Source organism: Peromyscus eremicus, chromosome 20, assembly GCF_949786415.1.
Source record: "Peromyscus eremicus chromosome 20, PerEre_H2_v1, whole genome shotgun sequence".
Classification (NCBI taxonomy): Eukaryota; Metazoa; Chordata; class Mammalia; order Rodentia; family Cricetidae; genus Peromyscus; species Peromyscus eremicus.
In genome coordinates, this window is record NC_081436.1 from 4,716,069 (window position 1) to 4,734,789 (window position 18,721).

The 18,721-nt window shown below is 47.7% G+C and overlaps 2 protein-coding genes across 9 annotated transcripts in view; one reads left to right on the plus strand and one right to left on the minus strand.

Annotated features, from left to right (window-relative positions):
* The window catches only part of Tuba1b (tubulin alpha 1b), a 26,993-nt gene extending 17,267 nt beyond the window's left edge, over window positions 1-9,726 (plus strand). Inside the window, exons 1-4 of one of the 3 annotated variants that reach the window (XM_059247401.1) lie at window positions 6,650-6,782; window positions 7,976-8,198; window positions 8,328-8,476; window positions 8,577-9,726. In XM_059247401.1, coding sequence (XP_059103384.1) covers window positions 6,780-6,782; window positions 7,976-8,198; window positions 8,328-8,476; window positions 8,577-9,557 — 1,356 coding nt within the window. In that variant the 5' untranslated portion in view covers window positions 6,650-6,779 and the 3' untranslated portion in view covers window positions 9,558-9,726. Of the gene's footprint in view, window positions 1-6,649; window positions 6,783-7,704; window positions 7,829-7,975; window positions 8,199-8,327; window positions 8,477-8,576 lie in introns of those variants that run through there. The other 2 variants (XM_059247403.1, XM_059247402.1) reach the window with 2 other exon arrangements.
* Window positions 1-18,721, minus strand: part of LOC131896659 (uncharacterized proline-rich protein-like) — a 24,562-nt gene that overhangs the window by 547 nt on the left and 5,294 nt on the right. The window contains exons 1-2 of one of the 6 annotated variants that reach the window (XR_009375487.1): window positions 7,444-7,603; window positions 1,133-1,275 (exon numbers count right to left, since the gene is read on the minus strand). Coding sequence is in view for 3 of the 6 variants with exons in the window: in XM_059247409.1 (XP_059103392.1) it covers window positions 1,133-1,271; window positions 6,699-6,968 (409 nt within the window). In the remaining 3 variants the exon portion in view is untranslated. Of the gene's footprint in view, window positions 1-1,132; window positions 1,276-6,369; window positions 6,391-6,698; window positions 7,059-7,443; window positions 7,711-18,721 lie in introns of those variants that run through there. The other 5 variants (XR_009375486.1, XR_009375488.1, XM_059247410.1 and 2 more) reach the window with 5 other exon arrangements.

Consider the following 18,721-nt stretch of genomic DNA (forward strand, 5'->3'; position numbering starts at 1 on the left):
TCCCTGCTGTGTGTACCATGAATGCAGCTGCCCTGGAGGTCAGAGGCATTGGATGCCCTGGAGCTGAGTTAACAGACAATTGTGAGGCACCTGGTAGAGGTGAGGGAACCCAACTCAGGTTTTCCTAACCACTGAGCCACCTCTCTAGCCCTACCACCTTAGTTTTTTAGGCAAGGTCTCTCACTGAACCTAGAGCTCGTAGATGCAGCTAGTGTGGCTACTCAGAGAGCACCAGGGATACTTCTCCCCCAGTTCCTGCTTCCCACACTGCCAGGCCCAGCTTTTATGTGGTTACTGGGCACCAAACTTATGTCCTCACGATTGTGCAGCAGATTCTGCCTGCTGAGCCATTTCCTGGGCCAGTGCATTTTACTTCAACTATATTTTATTTTTCAAACATTTATTTAGAATGTGTGTGTTGGAGGGTGCACATGCAATGTGTGCAAGGGAACTCCAGGGATGCAGCTTTTGTGGGACTTTCTCCTATACTGGGGTGACCTTTTCAGTGACACAACTGCATCAGTCCATCAATGTTTGGAGTGCCTAGCAGATGTAGCTCATGGCAGCCAGGACGTGAAAGACAGGAAAACAATGGGTCATATCCTAGTGTCCACTTCAAAGATATGCCCCCAATGACTGATACTTCCTTCCTCTAGTTCCTACTGCCTAAAAGTTCCCCTACTGCCCAATGGTGCACTGCTAGGATCAGGCCTTCAGCACAGGGGGGTTTGGGGGACATTCAAGCCTAAGCCACAGTAAGCATCTATAATGACCTTTTCCCCATTCTTTCTGGCTGAGAAAAAGGTACTCAGTGCTCGTTCCCAGGGGTAAATTAGAGCAAACCCTTCCTCTCCCAACCCTTGCCTTCCTAGCCTCCTCCTTCAGAATTGAACCTGGCTTTGACCAATGGGATATACAAAAGAAGTCATGGGGCAGGGTTTCTGATAACGTTTTCCCTCCCTGACAGTGATGCTCCTGTAAGGACCACCCCCCCATTCATTTTGAGAAACAGGTGCTCACTGTGTCCCCAAGGCTGGTCTCAAACTTATTATCTTCCTGCCGCAGCCTTCTAAGAAACCGAGATTAAAAGTGTGTAGCTAGCCCCTCCCACTTGCCACAAGATGATACTCACTTGGCCAGGGATGACTCAGCCGGACATAAGGGAGGCAGTGGTGGCACTGCTCTCTTACGTTACCCCTTCTGTTCCACCAGTGGATCATGATGCTGTGCCTGAGTGATTTCAGTAGTATGACAAGGAGGACATGCTCCCTCTTCCTGTCAAAGAGAAGGGTTTTGGAGGGAGAAGTCCGATAAAGGATGCAGTTTCCATGTATTTATGTATTTGCATGTTTTATCTGCATGACTGTTTCTGTACCACGAGCATGCCTGATGCTCTTGGAGGTCAGAGGGCACAAGATCTCCCAGAACTAGAGTTGCAGATGATTGTGAGCCACTGTGTAAATGCTGGGAACTAAGCCTGGGTCCTCTGCAAGAGCAACAAGTGCCTTTAACCACTAAGCCACCTCTCCAGCCCCAGCAGGTTTTGTTGTTTTTTGAGATAAGTTTCTCTGTGTAGTCCTGGCTGTCCTGGAACTTGCTCTATAGACCAGAGGGCCTCAAACTCATAGAGATCTGCCTGCCTCTGCCTCCTAAGTGTTGTGCCACCACTGCTCAAATAGCACCAGCAGTTTTTTGGTTTTTGGTTTTTTTCGAGACAGGGTTTCTCTGTATTGCTTTGTGCCATTCCTGGAACTCACTCTGTAGCCCAGGCTGGCCTCAAACTCACAGAGATCCGCCTGGCTCTGCCTCCGAGTGCTGGGATTAAAGGCGTGCGCCGCCGCCACCTGGCCTAACCCCAGCAGTTTTAATATATAATTGTGCATGTGAAAATAAAAGTATTAGTTCTTTTAGTTTCAAAAAAAAAAAAAAGATCATTTAATCCCAGCACTTAAGGGACAAAGGCACGTAGATCTCTGGGTTTGAGGCCAGCCAGGTCTATAGAGTGAGTTCTAGAACAGTCAGAACTACACAGAGAAACCCTGTCTTGAAAACCAAAATCCAAAAACTAAACAAAGTTACCTCAGGGGCTGGAGATATTTCTCAGTCAGTAGAGTGCTTGTTGCCCTAGCAAGCGTGAGCCCTGATTCAATCCCCAGCACCGTGGTGGTCTACACCTGTAATCTTATCAATCAAAAGGTGGAGGCAGGATGATTGGCAGTTAGTATTATCCTTGGCTGTGTAGGGAATTTAAGGCCAGACTGGGCTAGAGACCTTGTCTCCAAAATTGAAAGTTAAAGAAGCCGGGAATGCTAGCTCATACCTGTAATCCCAATACTTGAAAGCTTCTGGTAGAGGAATGCCAACAGTTTAGGGCCAGCCTGGGCTATACAGCGAGTTCTTGTGGTAAAGCACTTGCCTAGCATGCATCAGTCCTTGGGTTCAATTCCTAGAACCACCCCTGATAAGAGAAGAGGAAGAAGGGAAGTGAGGGGAAATGAGGCAGCCAGGAGTGGGGGTCATCCTGTGACCCCAGCACTTCAGATACGAATGCAGGAAGACGCGAGTTCAAGGCTAGCTTGGGCAACAGAGTCAGTTCCAAGTCCACTGACTTGCAGTTCAATATCCTTTCTCAAAAAATCCAAAAGTGAATGCTGGGCAGTGGTGGCGCACGCCTTTAATCCCAGCACTTGGGAGGCAGAGCCAGGCGGATCTCTGTGAGTTCGAAGCCAGCCTGGGTTACAGAGTAAGCTCCAGGACAGGCACCAAAACTACACAGAGAAACCCTGTCTCAAAAACAAACAAACAAACAAAAATCCAACAGTGGGAAAAAATGAAAGAAGTTCTTCATCTGCATGCATGATTCAGGGGAAGGCATGTATGTGCATAGACACACCTTTTTTTTTTTTTTGGTTTTTCGAGACAGGGTTTCTCTGTGTAGCTTTGTGCCTTTCCTGGAACTCACTTGGTAGCCCAGGCTGGCCTCGAACTCACAGAGATCCGCCTGGCTCTGCCTCCCAAGTGCTGGGATTAAAGGCGTGCGCCACCACCGCCCGGCACATAGACACACCTTTACAAAATGCACACACACTATTAACAGTGTAAGTTTGTTGTTTGTAGGAAGCAATGGGTGAAGGCTTCACCAAATCTCATTAAGGTAACAACTTAATATGAACTAGAATTCTTACTGTTATATTCACCCTTTTGTTATTCTTACACCATCACTGTTGAAGGAGAGAAGACAGGAAAAGGTTAAAGGGATATAGTAAAGAGCCCTTCATCCTTACCAACATGAACTTGACTACATCAGAGGTTTCTATACAGTTGACTGGAGACTGTCCTACATAGAAACTTTTTCTTTCTTTTTTTTTTTAATGTTTTAATTTTTTTATTTCTTTTTATGGTGTTTTGCCTGCATGTATATTCGTGTGAAGGTGTTGGAGTCTCTGGAACAGGAGTTACAGACAGTTGTGAGCTGCCATGTGGGTGCTGGGAATTGAACCTGGGTCGTCTAGAAGAGCAGCCAGTGCTCTTAATTGATGAGCCATCTCTCCAGCCCCCCTTCAGAGAAACTTTACACAGAAATTATATTCCCTTCCTAAAACATCATGAACAACACTATTAAGATAGACAAATTCATGCTCAGGACTACATACATACGTAACACAGGACTATAGAAAATGGAGAAAGCCCTGAGTTTATCTGTGCTAATGACATGCGTACGGCCAAGTCAAGGACTACAGAGCCTCAGATCTATGGAATAATGGCAAAGCCTTCACCCTGGAGTGAGGTCCAGAGGCAAAGCAAAGTCTTCCTCAGAGGACCCGGTCCCAGTGTTGACTGTGTGTACAGAAAATGTCCAGCATAGCTTCTTCCACCCTGATATTTATGTCCTGAAGACTGCTCCCCTACAGACACTGCTCCCATGAGATCAGCTAAGCCCGTTTCCTGGATTCAGCTGGACACCATAGGCCCTGCCCCCATGTCCTCTGTACTTAATAACCCCACTTCTCTGTTCAACTCTACATAATAAACACGTTTAGCTTCCAGAGGCTGCCGTTTCTCTGTAAGAGCCCACACCACCCAATCACAGCTTCCTGTCTATGTATGTCTTGTCTTCATTCCCTCTCCGCCCCCGTCAGGTCTGAGCCTGGAGCCATGTTGAATGTGGCACAAGATGCTCAGCAGGTGCCATCTGCCAAACCTAACAGCACCTGCTGCCAAACCTAACCTGAGTTAGATCCCTGGGCCCTACAAGGTAGAGGAGACAGCGGTTCCTGCAAATTGTCCTAGGACCTCCATATGTGCTCTGCAGCACACATGCACAGATAAATAAATGTAATAAAAAGTTGTTTAAAAAGTTTGTCTTCGAGCCAGGTGGTGGCGGTGCACGCCTTTAGTCCCAGCACTTGGGAGGTAGAGGCAGGTGAATCTTTGTGAGTTTGAGGCCAGCCTGGTCTACAGAGCAAGTTCCACGACAGCCAGGGCTACACAGAGAAACCCTGTCTCCAAAAACAATAACAAGTTTGTCTTGGTTAAGATGGTTCAGAGGGTCAAGCATTTGCTACAGAATTCTGATGACCTGATTCCTGGGACACAGAAATGTGGAAAGAGAGAACTGTCTTCCAAAAGTTGTCCTCTAGCCTCCACACGTGGCAGCTGCACATGCCCTGCCTGTTGTGGAATATTACTTTAACTATGTAACGGTGTGTTACATTTGTTTATGCTGAGGAATATTACTTTAACTATGTAACGGTGTGTTACATTTGTTTATTGCTGCATTTGTTTAATTATGTAAAGATGTGTTGCTGTTTTACTTTGCCCATCTAAAGCACCTGATTGTTCCAATAAAAAGCTGAACAGCCAATAGCTAGGCAGGAGGGGGACAGGTAGGGCTGGCAGGCAGGGAGAATAAATAGGAGGAGAGAGGAGAGAGAACGAGAGGAGGGTGAAGAAAGAGAGGGGGCCGTCCAGGGCCAGCCAGACACAGAGTAGGACATACAGAAGGGGAGAAAGGTAAAAAAAAAAAAAAAAACCCAAGGCAAATCGTAGATGAAGAGAAACAGGCTAATTTAAGTTATAAGAGCTAGTGGGACAAGATTAAGGCTGAGCATCACCTACATGGGCACATGGGTGAGCGCACGTGTATGAGCATGCATGTGATCAAGTTTTAGGGTTTTGTGGTTTTGTTTTAAATTTATCATATTTACATATTTATGGGTGGGTGTATTTTGTTCCCCCTTGTTTGCTTTTGATACATGGTTTCACTGACCTGGAATTAGCCCAGAAAGGCCAGCCTGGCTAGCCACTAAGCTTCAGGGGTCTGCCAGTTCTGCAGCACAGACAACACAAGCAGAAGCCACCAGGACGGGTTTTTTTTTTTCTCTCCCTCGGGTTCTGGAGAATCAAACTCGGATCCTAACTGAGCGATTTCCTCAGCCCAGATCACCTCTTTTTTTTCCTTGCTTTTTTTTTTTTTTTTTCAGATCACCTCTTTTAAACAATGTAACTCCAAAGGCCCCCGAAATTACCTACATAGTTGCTGCTGAGGCACGTGGGGCCTTCCTCTTCTAACACTAGCCACCTCAGATCAGGTGTCTGCTCTTTCTCCTAACTAACTAGCTGAGGCATTCCTTTACTGGGACTCTTGGAATTCGCCTGGGCTGCACTGTGTCAAGAATCCCGGGGCACCTGACTAAGAGGCGCCTGAGGCTCTGAAAGGGGGAGTTGTCGGGCCTGCAGAGGCTGTGTTCCCGGCTGCCACTGCCAGGAAGACATTTTGAATAGTTTAGTAATTGCAATCTGTTCTGTGAGGGCGATTTTAAAGCCACATGTTAGCCCTAACCACGTTATGAATTCCTATGGTCGGTAGTAGTTTATTGATTATAATCTGGTCATCATAGCACTCAACACAACGCCAAGCAATCCTTTAAGAAAATTTGTATAGCACAAGAAATCCTCGCTCTACATTCGGTGAGACATTTTCCTTCTAGTTCCTCACTCCTTCAAATTTAGCTACCATTTGAAATGTTGTAAAAATCTTTTGAAAGAGCCCTTATTTAGGGCTTCTCCATCAAGTTGGTAGCTTAAGGCTAAAGATGGGGCCTAGTCGGTCCTTATTTTAACATTTGGATGATTCAAGCTGCTTCCAGCACTTGGCTACCTTTAGTTTCGAGAACGAGCCACTACAATATACCAAGTACTGCTGTTGGGCTTTATAAGGGGCTCTCACAGTAGCAGGTAAGTAGGGAATGCACAGCCTTTAAAGGGAGCGAGGAGAAAAGGCAAAACTCACGCATCCCGTGTGGCCACACGAATATAATGGGCTGAGCTATCGGGACCACACGTTTCTGCATTTTTAGGGTGCTTCACCTTTAACACCTGCGGACCTCTCACGTCCGGGGTTCGCCCAGACCGCACGAGCAGCCTCCCCGGGCTCCCGGGCCCGTTCCCCTGCCGCAGCGCCCGCCCGCTCCCGCTCCGCATTGCAGCGGCGCGCCCCGGTCCGCAGCCCCGGCGGCGGCCCCGCCCCGCGGGGAGGAGGCTGCGAGCCGAGCCCGCCTCTGCGGCGCTCAGGCCGGCCGCCCAATGGACGCGGCTGGCCGGGGGCGGGACCGTGGCCACCCGGCCGCGCCCGCCCCGCCCCGGCGGCTACTTAAGAGGCGCCGGAGCCGCCGCCTCCGCCTCATTGCGTTACTTACCTCGACTCTTAGCTGTCGGGAACGGTAACCGGGACCCGGTGTTCTGCTTCTGTCACCCTCGCCTTCTAACCCGTAGCTACCATGGTGAGCGAGCGCATCGGGCGTGGTGGGGAGGGGAGCGGGAGGAGCGCACCGGAGGGCGGCTCGCTGGGGACCCCCGGGGCCCAGGCGTGTGCGAGCCGGAGAGCCTGGGGCCCAGGCTGCCGGGCGACGCCGGGGTCTGGCGTGGGGGAAGGGGCCCCCCGGGTCCTCCTGGACTCCGGTCTGCATCCGTCCACGCCCTGCGCAGGACCTGCAGCATGGCGCTTTCCGACCACAGCCTTCCCGCCCGCGGGCCCTTCCCCCATCCTCCCCTCGCGCTCCGCTTCTCGGGCGCGAGCACAGAGCCTTTCCCCGCCCTCACTTCCTCTTTAGCGCGAAAAGGCGGGGGCGGGAAGGCGCCGAGGACAAAGGACGCATGCGCGACCGTTAGGTTCCCGCCTGTGAGCGGCGGGAACCGCCTCTGCAGTGTGCGCGTGCGCGCTGAGGCACTGCGGGTTTCCTTCGTTTAGGGTGTGTCTCCTTGGACCTGTGTATTTTGGGGGGAGGGGGGTGGAGGGACAAACCCAGGCCCTCGCATTCTAAGCCAGCTCCCTGCTACCGAGGTACAAACAACCTCAGCCTCGACCTTCCTTTTGCTTTTAATGGAAGGAATGAGGAATATGGGGAAGGATTCCTCAACTGTACTCCACAATACGCAACTTACCAACAGCATGGAGTCGCAACTGTCTCGAGTTAGGAATTTATGTGGGGCCAGGTGGCGACATTGAAGGGTTTTCAGGGAAACAGAAATCGGATCTGGGCGGTTGATAGTCTCCTGCTGGACCGGAACAGATGTGGAGGAGCTGAGCTCGGCGCCTACCAGCAGCATCCCGGGCGCCTGGGTGCATGCTCTCATAATGGCTCGTTTGTCTGGTTCGGCAGAGCCCTGCCCCTTGTCCCTGCTGCAGCGAGACATCTCCCCTCACTGCGCAGCCACCTGCTTCCTCTGCCCAGAGTTGTCTGAAAATGTGGACACAGAGCAGAAGTGGAACTCTGAGGACGGAGGGGTATCTTTTTCAAAAAGAGGAAGTATGACTAAGAACTCCTAGGTGTGAAAAAGAGATTGGCTTTTTTTTTTTTTTTTTAAATAAATGCTTGCGAGTTTTAAGGATTTGTCACATTGTGCCTATGAGCTAGAACACCAGCTGCTTTTGGCATCGCTAATTTTTTCCCCCCACCTTCCTTTCATTCCACAGCGTGAGTGCATCTCCATCCACGTTGGCCAGGCTGGTGTCCAGATCGGCAATGCCTGCTGGGAACTCTACTGCCTGGAACATGGCATCCAGCCTGACGGCCAGATGCCGAGTGACAAGACCATTGGGGGAGGAGATGACTCCTTCAACACCTTCTTCAGTGAGACAGGCGCTGGCAAGCATGTGCCCAGGGCCGTGTTCGTAGACCTGGAACCCACGGTTATCGGTAAGTGGACCAGGAGCTTCCCTGAGGCATTCTGTCCTGGTCACAGACTCAGTCTCTTCTTCAGACACCGAACAGTGAGTGAGCATGTGCGGATTGTTGGTGGATGGCTGACCGCTTCTCCTTTTCCAGATGAAGTTCGCACTGGGACCTACCGCCAGCTCTTCCACCCTGAGCAGCTCATCACAGGCAAGGAAGATGCTGCCAATAACTATGCCCGGGGCCACTACACCATTGGCAAGGAGATCATTGACCTTGTCTTGGACCGAATCCGCAAGCTGGTAAGTGCCATAGATGGGTACATTTAAAATGCAGTGAGAGGGTTCTGGTGTTGAGTGTGCTTGCCAATACCACAATACATTTTCTTTTCTCTTCTTACAGGCTGACCAGTGCACAGGTCTTCAGGGCTTCTTGGTTTTCCACAGCTTTGGCGGGGGTACTGGCTCTGGGTTCACCTCCCTGCTGATGGAGCGGCTCTCTGTTGATTATGGAAAGAAGTCCAAGCTGGAGTTCTCCATCTACCCAGCCCCCCAGGTTTCCACTGCTGTGGTTGAGCCCTACAATTCCATCCTCACCACCCACACCACCCTGGAGCACTCTGATTGTGCCTTCATGGTAGACAACGAGGCCATCTATGACATCTGTCGTAGAAACCTCGACATTGAGCGCCCAACCTACACTAACCTTAACCGCCTTATTAGCCAGATTGTGTCTTCCATCACTGCTTCCCTCAGATTTGATGGGGCCCTGAATGTTGACCTGACAGAATTCCAGACCAACCTGGTGCCCTACCCTCGCATCCACTTCCCTCTGGCCACCTATGCCCCTGTCATCTCTGCTGAGAAAGCCTACCATGAGCAGCTTTCTGTAGCAGAGATCACCAATGCCTGCTTTGAGCCAGCCAACCAGATGGTGAAATGCGACCCTCGCCATGGTAAATACATGGCCTGCTGCCTGCTGTACCGTGGTGATGTGGTTCCCAAAGATGTCAATGCTGCCATTGCCACCATCAAGACCAAGCGCAGTATCCAGTTTGTAGATTGGTGCCCCACTGGTTTCAAGGTTGGCATTAATTACCAGCCTCCCACTGTGGTACCTGGTGGAGATCTGGCCAAGGTCCAGAGGGCTGTGTGCATGCTGAGCAACACCACAGCCATTGCTGAGGCCTGGGCTCGCCTAGATCACAAGTTTGATCTGATGTATGCCAAGCGTGCCTTTGTGCACTGGTATGTGGGTGAGGGCATGGAGGAGGGGGAGTTCTCTGAGGCCCGTGAGGACATGGCTGCCCTGGAGAAGGATTATGAGGAAGTGGGTGTGGATTCTGTTGAAGGAGAGGGTGAGGAAGAAGGAGAGGAATACTAATCCATCCTGTAAACCCCTGGATCATGTCAAACTCCCAGAACTTCAACCTTAGCTGACAGGCAGCACTGATGCTTCTGATTGTGTTACCTTTCAATTCTGTGATCATGTCTTCTCCATGTGTCCCTGTATGTGTTTTCCATGATGTCTCAAAGTAAAAGCTTTAAGAAAATTGGTTTCTGTATACTTTTTTGTTGGGTTTGAGTATCCTGTGTCCCACACTAGCCTCTAACTAATTCTGCAATTTTGATGCCCTAGGGTAGTAATAGGTCACCACTCAGGTGATTCAGTGCTGCTTGTATGCTAGGGGAGCACTGGCCAATGAACAGCATTTCCTACCTTTAGTCAAGATGCTTAGGAAAGTCCATAGGACATGTTAGTGACCCAGACCCCACACTACCAAAATGTCGAGTGATCCTTGAGGCTGGCCCGGTGCATACTTTTAATACCTGCACTTAGGATGAAGAAACAGTTACGGGCCAGCCAGAGCTCCACAGTACTGGGAGGTGTGTGTATTGAAAATAATTTTGAGGGTGATGTGACGGCTCTTTTTGGATTATGACATGCGGAACAACTTAAGATGTGTTCAATGCTTGGTGCCAAAGTCTCCAGAGGTGAAATTTAACAGTGGTCATCTCCCACCAAGAAAGAACCAAAGAATACATAGTCCAGTCTACTGGACTAAGGGTTGCGATGCAGGTACTGGGAACATTTGTCAGTGTTGGGACTCAATTTACACCACTAAGCATGAGGATATTTGGACTTGAGATGGAGCAAGAGGCAGGCCTCAGACATGCTGGGCAAAGGTGTTAACTCCTCTTTCACTTTGAGATGGTCTCATTGCCATGCTGGTCTTGCTGTCCACTCAGTATGTAGCCCAGGGCTGTTTCTACCTCCAGAGTGTGGGGTTAAAGACCTACACCTCTGCTGGAAGTAAAAGCTGGAGGATCAGGAATACAAGGCTAGCCTGAGCTACAGAAGACCCTGTCCCAAGAAAAAAATGCAAAACAACCACACAAACTAGGTACGGTGGCTGAGTAAGCTGAGGAAGAGTGCCCCTCAAGAGTGTGCTTGAGCCGGGCGATGGTGGCGCACGCCTTTAATCCCAGCACTCGGGAGGCAGAGCCAGGCGGATCTCTGTGAGTTCGAGGCCAGCCTGGGCTACCAAGTGAGTTCCAGGAAAGGCGCAAAGCTACACAGAGAAACCCTGTCTCGAAAAACCAAAAAAAAAAAAAGTGTGCTTGAGAAGCAGCAAGTCTGCTCTAATCAAGCCCTGCATCCCAGTGAGGTCCTATCACAACAACCAAGGTAGGGGCTACAGAGATGAGGATAGTGCTTATTCAGGGGACCCAAGTTCACCCAAGCCGCCACATTTGTTGGCTAACTGCAGCTCCAGGGAGGACTGACTCCTCAGACTTCTGATACCAGCACTCACATGACCCTCTTACATACAATCAAAATCTACAAAACCCAAAACGAGGTGGACAAGTGAAAACACTGAAGTTGACTTCTGGCCTCCACACACATGCTCACACTTTCGTATGAGCACACATCCACATCTTTTTACAAGAGAGATTGTGTCAGGCATGGTGGTGCAAACCTTTAATCTCAGCACGCAAAAGGCAGAGGCAGGTGAATTTCTGATTTCAAGGTAGGCCTCTTTCACACTGAGTTCCAGGACAGACAGGACTGCACAGAGCCTGTCTCAAAACAACAAATTTAGGGATTGCAGGGGCTGTGTTTGTAGCTCGGTTTGGTAGGTGTTTGCCGAGCATGCATGAAGCCCTGAGTTCGATCCCAAGCTCTGCGCTCCACGCGGCATGGGGGCTGAGGCCTATACTCTCAGCACTCACAGGGTGGAGGCAGGGGGATCAGAAGTTGTTCAAGGTGCAGTACCTGGTAAAGCCTGTGGTCCTACAGAAGGCTCCAAAATGAAGAAATCAGGATGACTCCCTCTTAGGCCAGCTCTTTTTTTCAGACAGGTTTCCATAGGTGTCCCAGGCTGATCTTTAACTTTATCCTTCTGACTCAGCTTCCCAAACGTTAGCATTACAGGCAAGTACAACTGCATGTGGCCATCTTAGGATCTTTATTGTTTAGTCAACATAAACGTCAACATTTTATAAAACACACACATTCTCCTTACAGCCCTGGTCCTCCATAAGCACTTCTAGAGAAGGTGAGTCTCAAAGGCCTATCCCTAGGGATCAGAGAAGGTGAGTCCCAAAGGCCTATCCCTAGGGATCAGAGAGACTTGACTCTTGTTCTGTCACGAAGCCCAAGACCTTCTGGGCCCGTTTATTCATTTACACTACAGGTTCTCATAACGCCTTGTTCGTAGGAGTTAATAGGTAGGGACAGACCCTGTTAGGCCCTGGAAGCTCAGGAGCAGGAGATGGTTCCCTCCTTCCACCATATGGATTCTGGGGATCAAACTTAGGTGATCTAACTTGACATCTCATTAGCCGAAATATTTGCCAAAACAAAACAAACAAAAAACAACAGGTAGGACGGTGGTGGCACAAGCCTTTAATCCAGGTACTCGGGAGGCAGAGCCAGGTAGATCTCTGTGAGTTCGAGGCCTTCCTGGTCTTCAGAGCTAGTTCCAGGGCAGGCTCCAAAGCCACACAGAGAAACCTTGTCTCAGGGGAAAAAAACAAAAAACAAAAAAACAACGGGAAAAAAAAAAACCACAACAACAGAAAACACAATATTAAAATGCATTCAGAGCTTAGCATTCTTCACCTTCTTGAGGTCAGTATTAAATTGGGAAGACTCCAGGTGGTTCTTCATCTTGCAGATAACAGATTTAATTGGAAGAAAGGCAATGATACCACAGCTTTGTGATCTGCCTTAAATACTGCCTGTTAAGAGAGCAGAGGGAATATCGGTCTTTCAGCCTTAGGGGGAATCCATGCTGTGATCCAGGGTAGAGACTCAGAGTTAAAGAGTTAATGGAGGAAGGCAGGAAGAATATTTTAGCCTAAGATGGCACTGACCCATCCCAATCCCATAAAATGCCTAGCAAATTCCTTAATGCCCTGCAGATGGCACCACCGACAAGGAGTTCTTCCTCCAGGAGAGCCAAGCTGAGCCGTGTGAACTCTGCCCTTGCCATCACCTTGGAGCTAAGACTCAAAAAATGCAACAAACAGGAAGTGACTGCCGGGCATCCCTAGCATTCCCAGGTTTGTCAGTTTGTTCTGACAATTAGTGGAGGGAGCTGTGCCCGGTGTTAGGTCACTGTGACTCAGGCAGCCAGAGGCAACGCCACACCCAAGAGGTTTCTTGACTTGAGCCCCAACCTCCACCCGTACTCCAGGACAATGGAAAAGCATGGCCTTGGGTCCACATAAACTAGGGAGAGAATGTTGATACATTACATAAACTCAATAATGATACAAAGTAATAATCACCGAGGAGCATCTCCCTGCTGCTACTTCTGTCAGTATGTTGCTAAGACTAGCTTCCTCCTCTCCGCCACCTGGTCCACAAGCCACGCCCAACCGACAGCTTGCTGTATGCTACTGTGTTCATGTGTTCAGAATGAAAACCTTAAATAAGGAAGGCGGAGTCACCGGGCAGCAGGGTGCACGCCTTTGATCCCAGCACTTGGAAGGGCAGGTGAATCTCGTGTGAGTTTGAGGTCAGCCTGGTTTACACAGTGAGTTCTAGGACAGCCAGAGTTGTTACACAGAGAAACTCTGTCTCAAAAAACACAAACAAACAAAACAAAAAACAACAAAAAGGAAGGCAGAGTCATATTTATAATTGTGTGTGTGTGTGTGTGTGTGTGTGTGTGTTTCGGTTTTTTTTTTTTTTTTGTACTTCCCAGGTCCTTGTATCAGCTTTTAGGCAACCATTCTAACAACAGAGCTACGTTCCCAGCTCTTCTTTGTCTTTTTATTGGTACTGAGAATGAAACTCAGGGCCTCATGCAAACCAAGCAGGCACTCTTTGGCTGAAACAAATATAATATGAAAATGAGGATAATCTAAACAGGAAGTTTTTGATATCATCATTTAAAGAAAAGGACTTGGTACATGCTTGTAATTTGAAGCATTCACTATAAGGTGGGAAAACAGTTTAGACCAGCACAGAGAGTATTATGACAGTATACAACATGGATGTTTGCTGCTCAGCAGTGCTTTTGAAACTCAGAGGAGGCAGAAATCCCTTTGAGGGGTTGGAAGATATCTCAGTTGGGTATAAGAAGTAAATAGGGGTCTGGAGAGATAGTGTTATCAAACTTGGAGGTCACAACCTGTACCCCAAGTCAGGTTCAGCCTCTTGTCCTCAGTAAGCCAATCAAAAGAGCCTAATTAATAGAGAAGATTTAGTCAATGTGAGTGCTGAGCTAGCCTAGGCTACCTAGGAAGATCTAGTCACAAAAGGAAAAAAAAAAAACGTTATTGTGCTTTCTATGGATTAGGAAACAGGTCACAGGTTGCTACTGGGCTCAACCACTTTTACTAAGAGGTCTTTTAAATTTTTTCTGGTTTTGCTTGAACTTACACTATACAGTTCTTATCACTGCTTGTTTTGATACACTTTGCCTGTCTTTTCTTCCTTTCTTTCTTCCTTCCTTCCTTCCTTCCTTTCTTTCTTTTTTTATAGCCCTAGCTGGCTTGGAATTCACTATGTAGACCATGTCAAAAAAGATTGGCTTGTAGCCAGGTGGTGGTGGCTCACAACTTTAATCCCAGCACTGGTGAGGCAGAGGCAGGCAGATGTGAGTTCCGGGCCAGCCTGGTCTAGAAAGTGAGTTGCAGGACAGCCAGGATTGTTACACAGAGAAACCCTGTCTCCGGAGGAAAAAAGATTTACTTTTGTTGGACATGTAAGTTTGAAGCCAGCCCTGTCTACATAGCCCATGCCAGCTACAGTCACACAGTAAGACCCTTTCTCAAAACAAAGTGTGCATGTGCCCAAGGAAGGCCAGGCTGGAAGAGGGCACTGGATTCCCCTAGGATTTGAGTTACAGGTAGTTGTAAGCCACCATATAGGTGCTCAGAACTCAAGCCAAGTCCTCTGCAAGAGCAACAGGTGCCCTTAACTACTGAGCCATCTCTCCAGTTCCTGATGTTTTGCCTTTTCAAGTTCACTTCAGGCCAGGTGTACTGTACTTCTGTAGTTCAGCACTAGAGGCCAGCCTGGGTTCACAGTGAGACCTTGTCTCAAAAGAAATAAACATGGCTCACATCGGTTCTCCACATCTCTAGGCTGTAGATGAAAAGTCTACTTAAATTCCATAACAAGGAGTGCCTGTGAGAATCAGAAGCAGGAGGACCTTGGGGAGTTCGAAGATAGCCCAGACTACATAGCACAGTTCTGACTAGCCTGGGCTACAGAGCAGAACCCTGACTTGAAACAAAAAAAAAGTAGGGTCTGGAGGGCTGGTCTTTAGCTCAACAACAGTGGAGTGTTTACTTAGCATGTACTAGGCCCTGGATTTGATCCCCATCACAGGGTTAAAAAAAAACCATTGGACTACGAGATGAGGCAAAGTGAAGTATAGCTCTGGACAACAGACTAATAGACTCAGAACCTAGATCTTTTGATTATATTAATGATGGCTGTGTTTTTCTTACTATGTTTGTAAATATTTGTCCTCATGGATTGGGCACCAGGTTACAAGCTAAGAAAATCACTCTGTTCAAGACAAACACGATTCTTTCTCCAGAGAAGTCTATATGGAGAAGGCCAACAAATGAATGTAAACAAGCTAATTATAAGTATGGTGGCTTCTGATAACATGAGAAAAAACAGGCTGCCTGGGTTGGCAAAATGGCCTAGCAAGTAAAGGCACTTGCCACCAAGTGGGATGACTTGAGTTTGGGCCCCAACACCCACGCGACAGAAGGAGAGACCTGTTCCTGCCAGTTGTCCTCTGACCTCCATACTTTATAATGCCAGGAATATACCTAGATACACACACACACACACACACACACACACACACACACACACAATACATAAATAAATAATTTAAACATTAAAAAATAGGTTGCTTTAGATAAGGTAGTGGGGGAAGACTCCTCTGAGCTGTAACATTTGAACCAGGAGATAAAGGGAGGAAAAGATCAGAAGTTCAAGGTCATCCTGGGCCACTGGAGCCAGACAGAAGAGAACTGGGAAGGGAAAAAGAGTTATCTTGGATAAAGGAAACAATAAATCCAGAGTCCGGAGATCGGAAAGGGCTTGGCAAGGTTCACTAGGGACTGATAGAAGGCCAGAATGAGGAAAAAGCCAGGTTACTGGTTTGGAATATTCCTGTACACTGTGTGAAAATATATTGCTGGTATAATAAAGAGCTGAACGGCCAATAGGTAGGTAGGAAGTGTAGACAGGACTTCAGGACAGAGAGAACTGTGGGAAGAAGAAAGGCAGAGTTGCCAGCCAGACTCGGAGGAAGCCGGATGGGCAGTGCAGTAATCAAGTGACATAAAAGAACGTAGATTAAAATAACATGGGTTAATTTAAATTATAAGAACTAGTTAGGAACAAGCCTAAGATAAGGCCAAGCTTTCATAATTATAAGAAGTTTCCAGCCGGGCGGTGGTGGTGCACGCCTTTAATCCCAGCACTCGGGAGGCAGAGGCAGGTGGATCTCTGTGAGTTCGAGGCCAGCCTGGGCTATAGAGAAAGATCTAGGATAGGTACCAAAACTATATGAAGAAACCCTGCCTCGGAAAAACCCAAAATAAATAAATTAAAAAAAAAAAAAAAGAAGAAGAAGAAGTTTCCATGTCATGATTTAGGAGCTGGTGGTCCAAAAAAGCCTTCTATAGGTTATAAGAGAAAAGGTCTAGATCATAAATACAAAATCTGAGCTGACAAACAGAAAATCTGGCAAGGTATGGAACTGCATGATGGGGGTGTGGGCCAGTGCACACATCCGTCCCATCTATACAGCCAGGGGTCTGATTCCTCTTGGTTGTTGTTGTTGTTGTTGTTGTTTTTTTTGTCGTTTTGTTTTTGGTTTTTCAAGATGGAGTTTCTCTGTGTAGTCCTGGCTGTCCTGGAACTCATACTGTAGACCAGGCTGGTCTTAAACTCAGAAATCCACCTGCCTCTGTCTCTGGAGTGTTGGAGTTAAAGGTGTGTGACACTATCACTTGGCTCAGATCATTCTTTAAGAAACATTTTGGGGGGCTGGAGAGATGGCTCAGGGGTTAAGAGCACTGACTGCTCTTCCAGAGGTCCCGAGTTCAATTCCCAGCAACCACATGGTGGCTCACAACCATCTGTAATGAGATCTGGTGCCCTCTTCTGGCCTGCAGTCATACATGCTGTATACATAATAAATAAATAAATCTTTAAAAAAAAAAAAAAAAACATTTTGGGGCTGGAGAGATGGCTCAGCAGTTAAGAGCACTGACTGCTCTTCTAGAGGTCCTGAGTTCAATTCCCAGCAACCACATGGTGGCTTACAACCTTCTATAACATAATAATCTATAATGGGATCTGATTTCCTCTTCTGGTGTCCCTGAAGACAGGTCACTCATATACATTAAATAAAGAAATATAACAAGAAAGAAAGAAAGAAAGAAAGAAAGAAAGAAAGAAAGAAAGAAAGAAAGAAAGAAAAGAAACATTCTGGGCTAGGGTGTAGGTCGGTAGTAGAGTGCTAGCAATACCACACACAAGATCCTTGGTTTAGTCCCCAGCACTCAGCATTACACATACACACACACACACACACACACACACACACACACACAGAGAGAGAGAGAGAGAGAGAGAGAGAGAGATCATTTCCCATGGTTGAGATTTGATTTAAAAAAAAAAAAGATTGATCTAAATCAACCCAAAGCCTCTATCACTCTTGTACAACCTCTGAGAGCCATGAGATTTTTTTTTTTTTTTTAGAAGAGAGGAATCTTCCCCCACCCCACAAATTCATCTCCCTTAATCAGTCTGGCATACTTTATCACAAGTCCCTTTTCCTAATTTATTTAAAAATTTTTTTTTTTAATTATGAGAGCATGAGTGTGTGTGTGTGTGTGTGTGTGTGTGTGTACAATGGCACAAAATATACATTACCATTCCAAAAGAATAATGAGATGTAGTGAGGAAATACTGGATCAAACAAAACAGAAAACCCAGCAGGGCGAACTCCAAAACCTGGAACTCCATGTCTATGTCAACAGCCCCCATGGCTCATTCTTTCCAGCTTTGCTGCCTACAACACATCTTTCTCTCTTAGGCTGGTCCCACTCCCCTGTTGGAAGTTCTCTTTGGCAGATATCTCACAACTATAGCAGCCTCAACATCTTGGGGTCTCCGATGCAATCCAGGCTTCACTTTCACAGCTCATGAAATGGCCTATTCTGGCCTGCAGGCAGGGACTCCCTGTCACACACCTGGCTTTGGTGGTTTCCTTGACGGTGGAAGAGGATTCTACAATCTCTTTACTCCTCTGTTCTTCAACACTCCTATATCCTTCAAGAAAGAACCAGCCAGGGGATGGTGGTGGCGCAAGCCTTTTATCCCAGCACTCCAGAGTCTGAGGCAGGCAGGTCTCTTGAGTTCAAGGTCAGCCTGGTCTATAGAGAATGAGTTCTGGGACAGCCAGGATTACACAAAAACTGTCTCCAGCCCCCCACCTCCAAAAAAAAAAAAAAAAAAAAAAAAGGAAAAAAGGAAAGAAAGAACCATGTGGCTGATGTTGCCTGTTAGGCTGTCTGTTTGGGATGGAACTGCCCCCTCCCCAATTCTATTTGCATAAGCTTTGATTGGTTGCTTCCCTTTGTTGGATAAGTTTTCTCTTTACAGTTGCAGAATGAGCTGAATGGGGGTCTTGGCCTGAGGACACTCCCTTCTGCTGTGGGATGTTCTGTATGTCAAATATGTTGCTCTGATTGGTCAGTAAATAAAACACTGACTGGCCAGTAGCCAAGCAGGAAGGATAGGTGGGACAAGTAGAGAAGAGAATTCTGGGAAGTGGAAGGCTGAGTGAGAGACACTGCCAGCTACCGCCATGACAAGCAGCATGTGAAGATGCCGGTAAGCCACAAGCCACGTGGCAAGGTATAGATTTATAGAAATGGATTACTTTAAGATATAAGAACAGTTAGCAAGAAGCCTGCTACGGCCATACAGTTTGTAAGCAATGTAAGTCTCTGTGTTACTTGGTCGGGTCTGAGCGGCTGTGGGACTGGCGG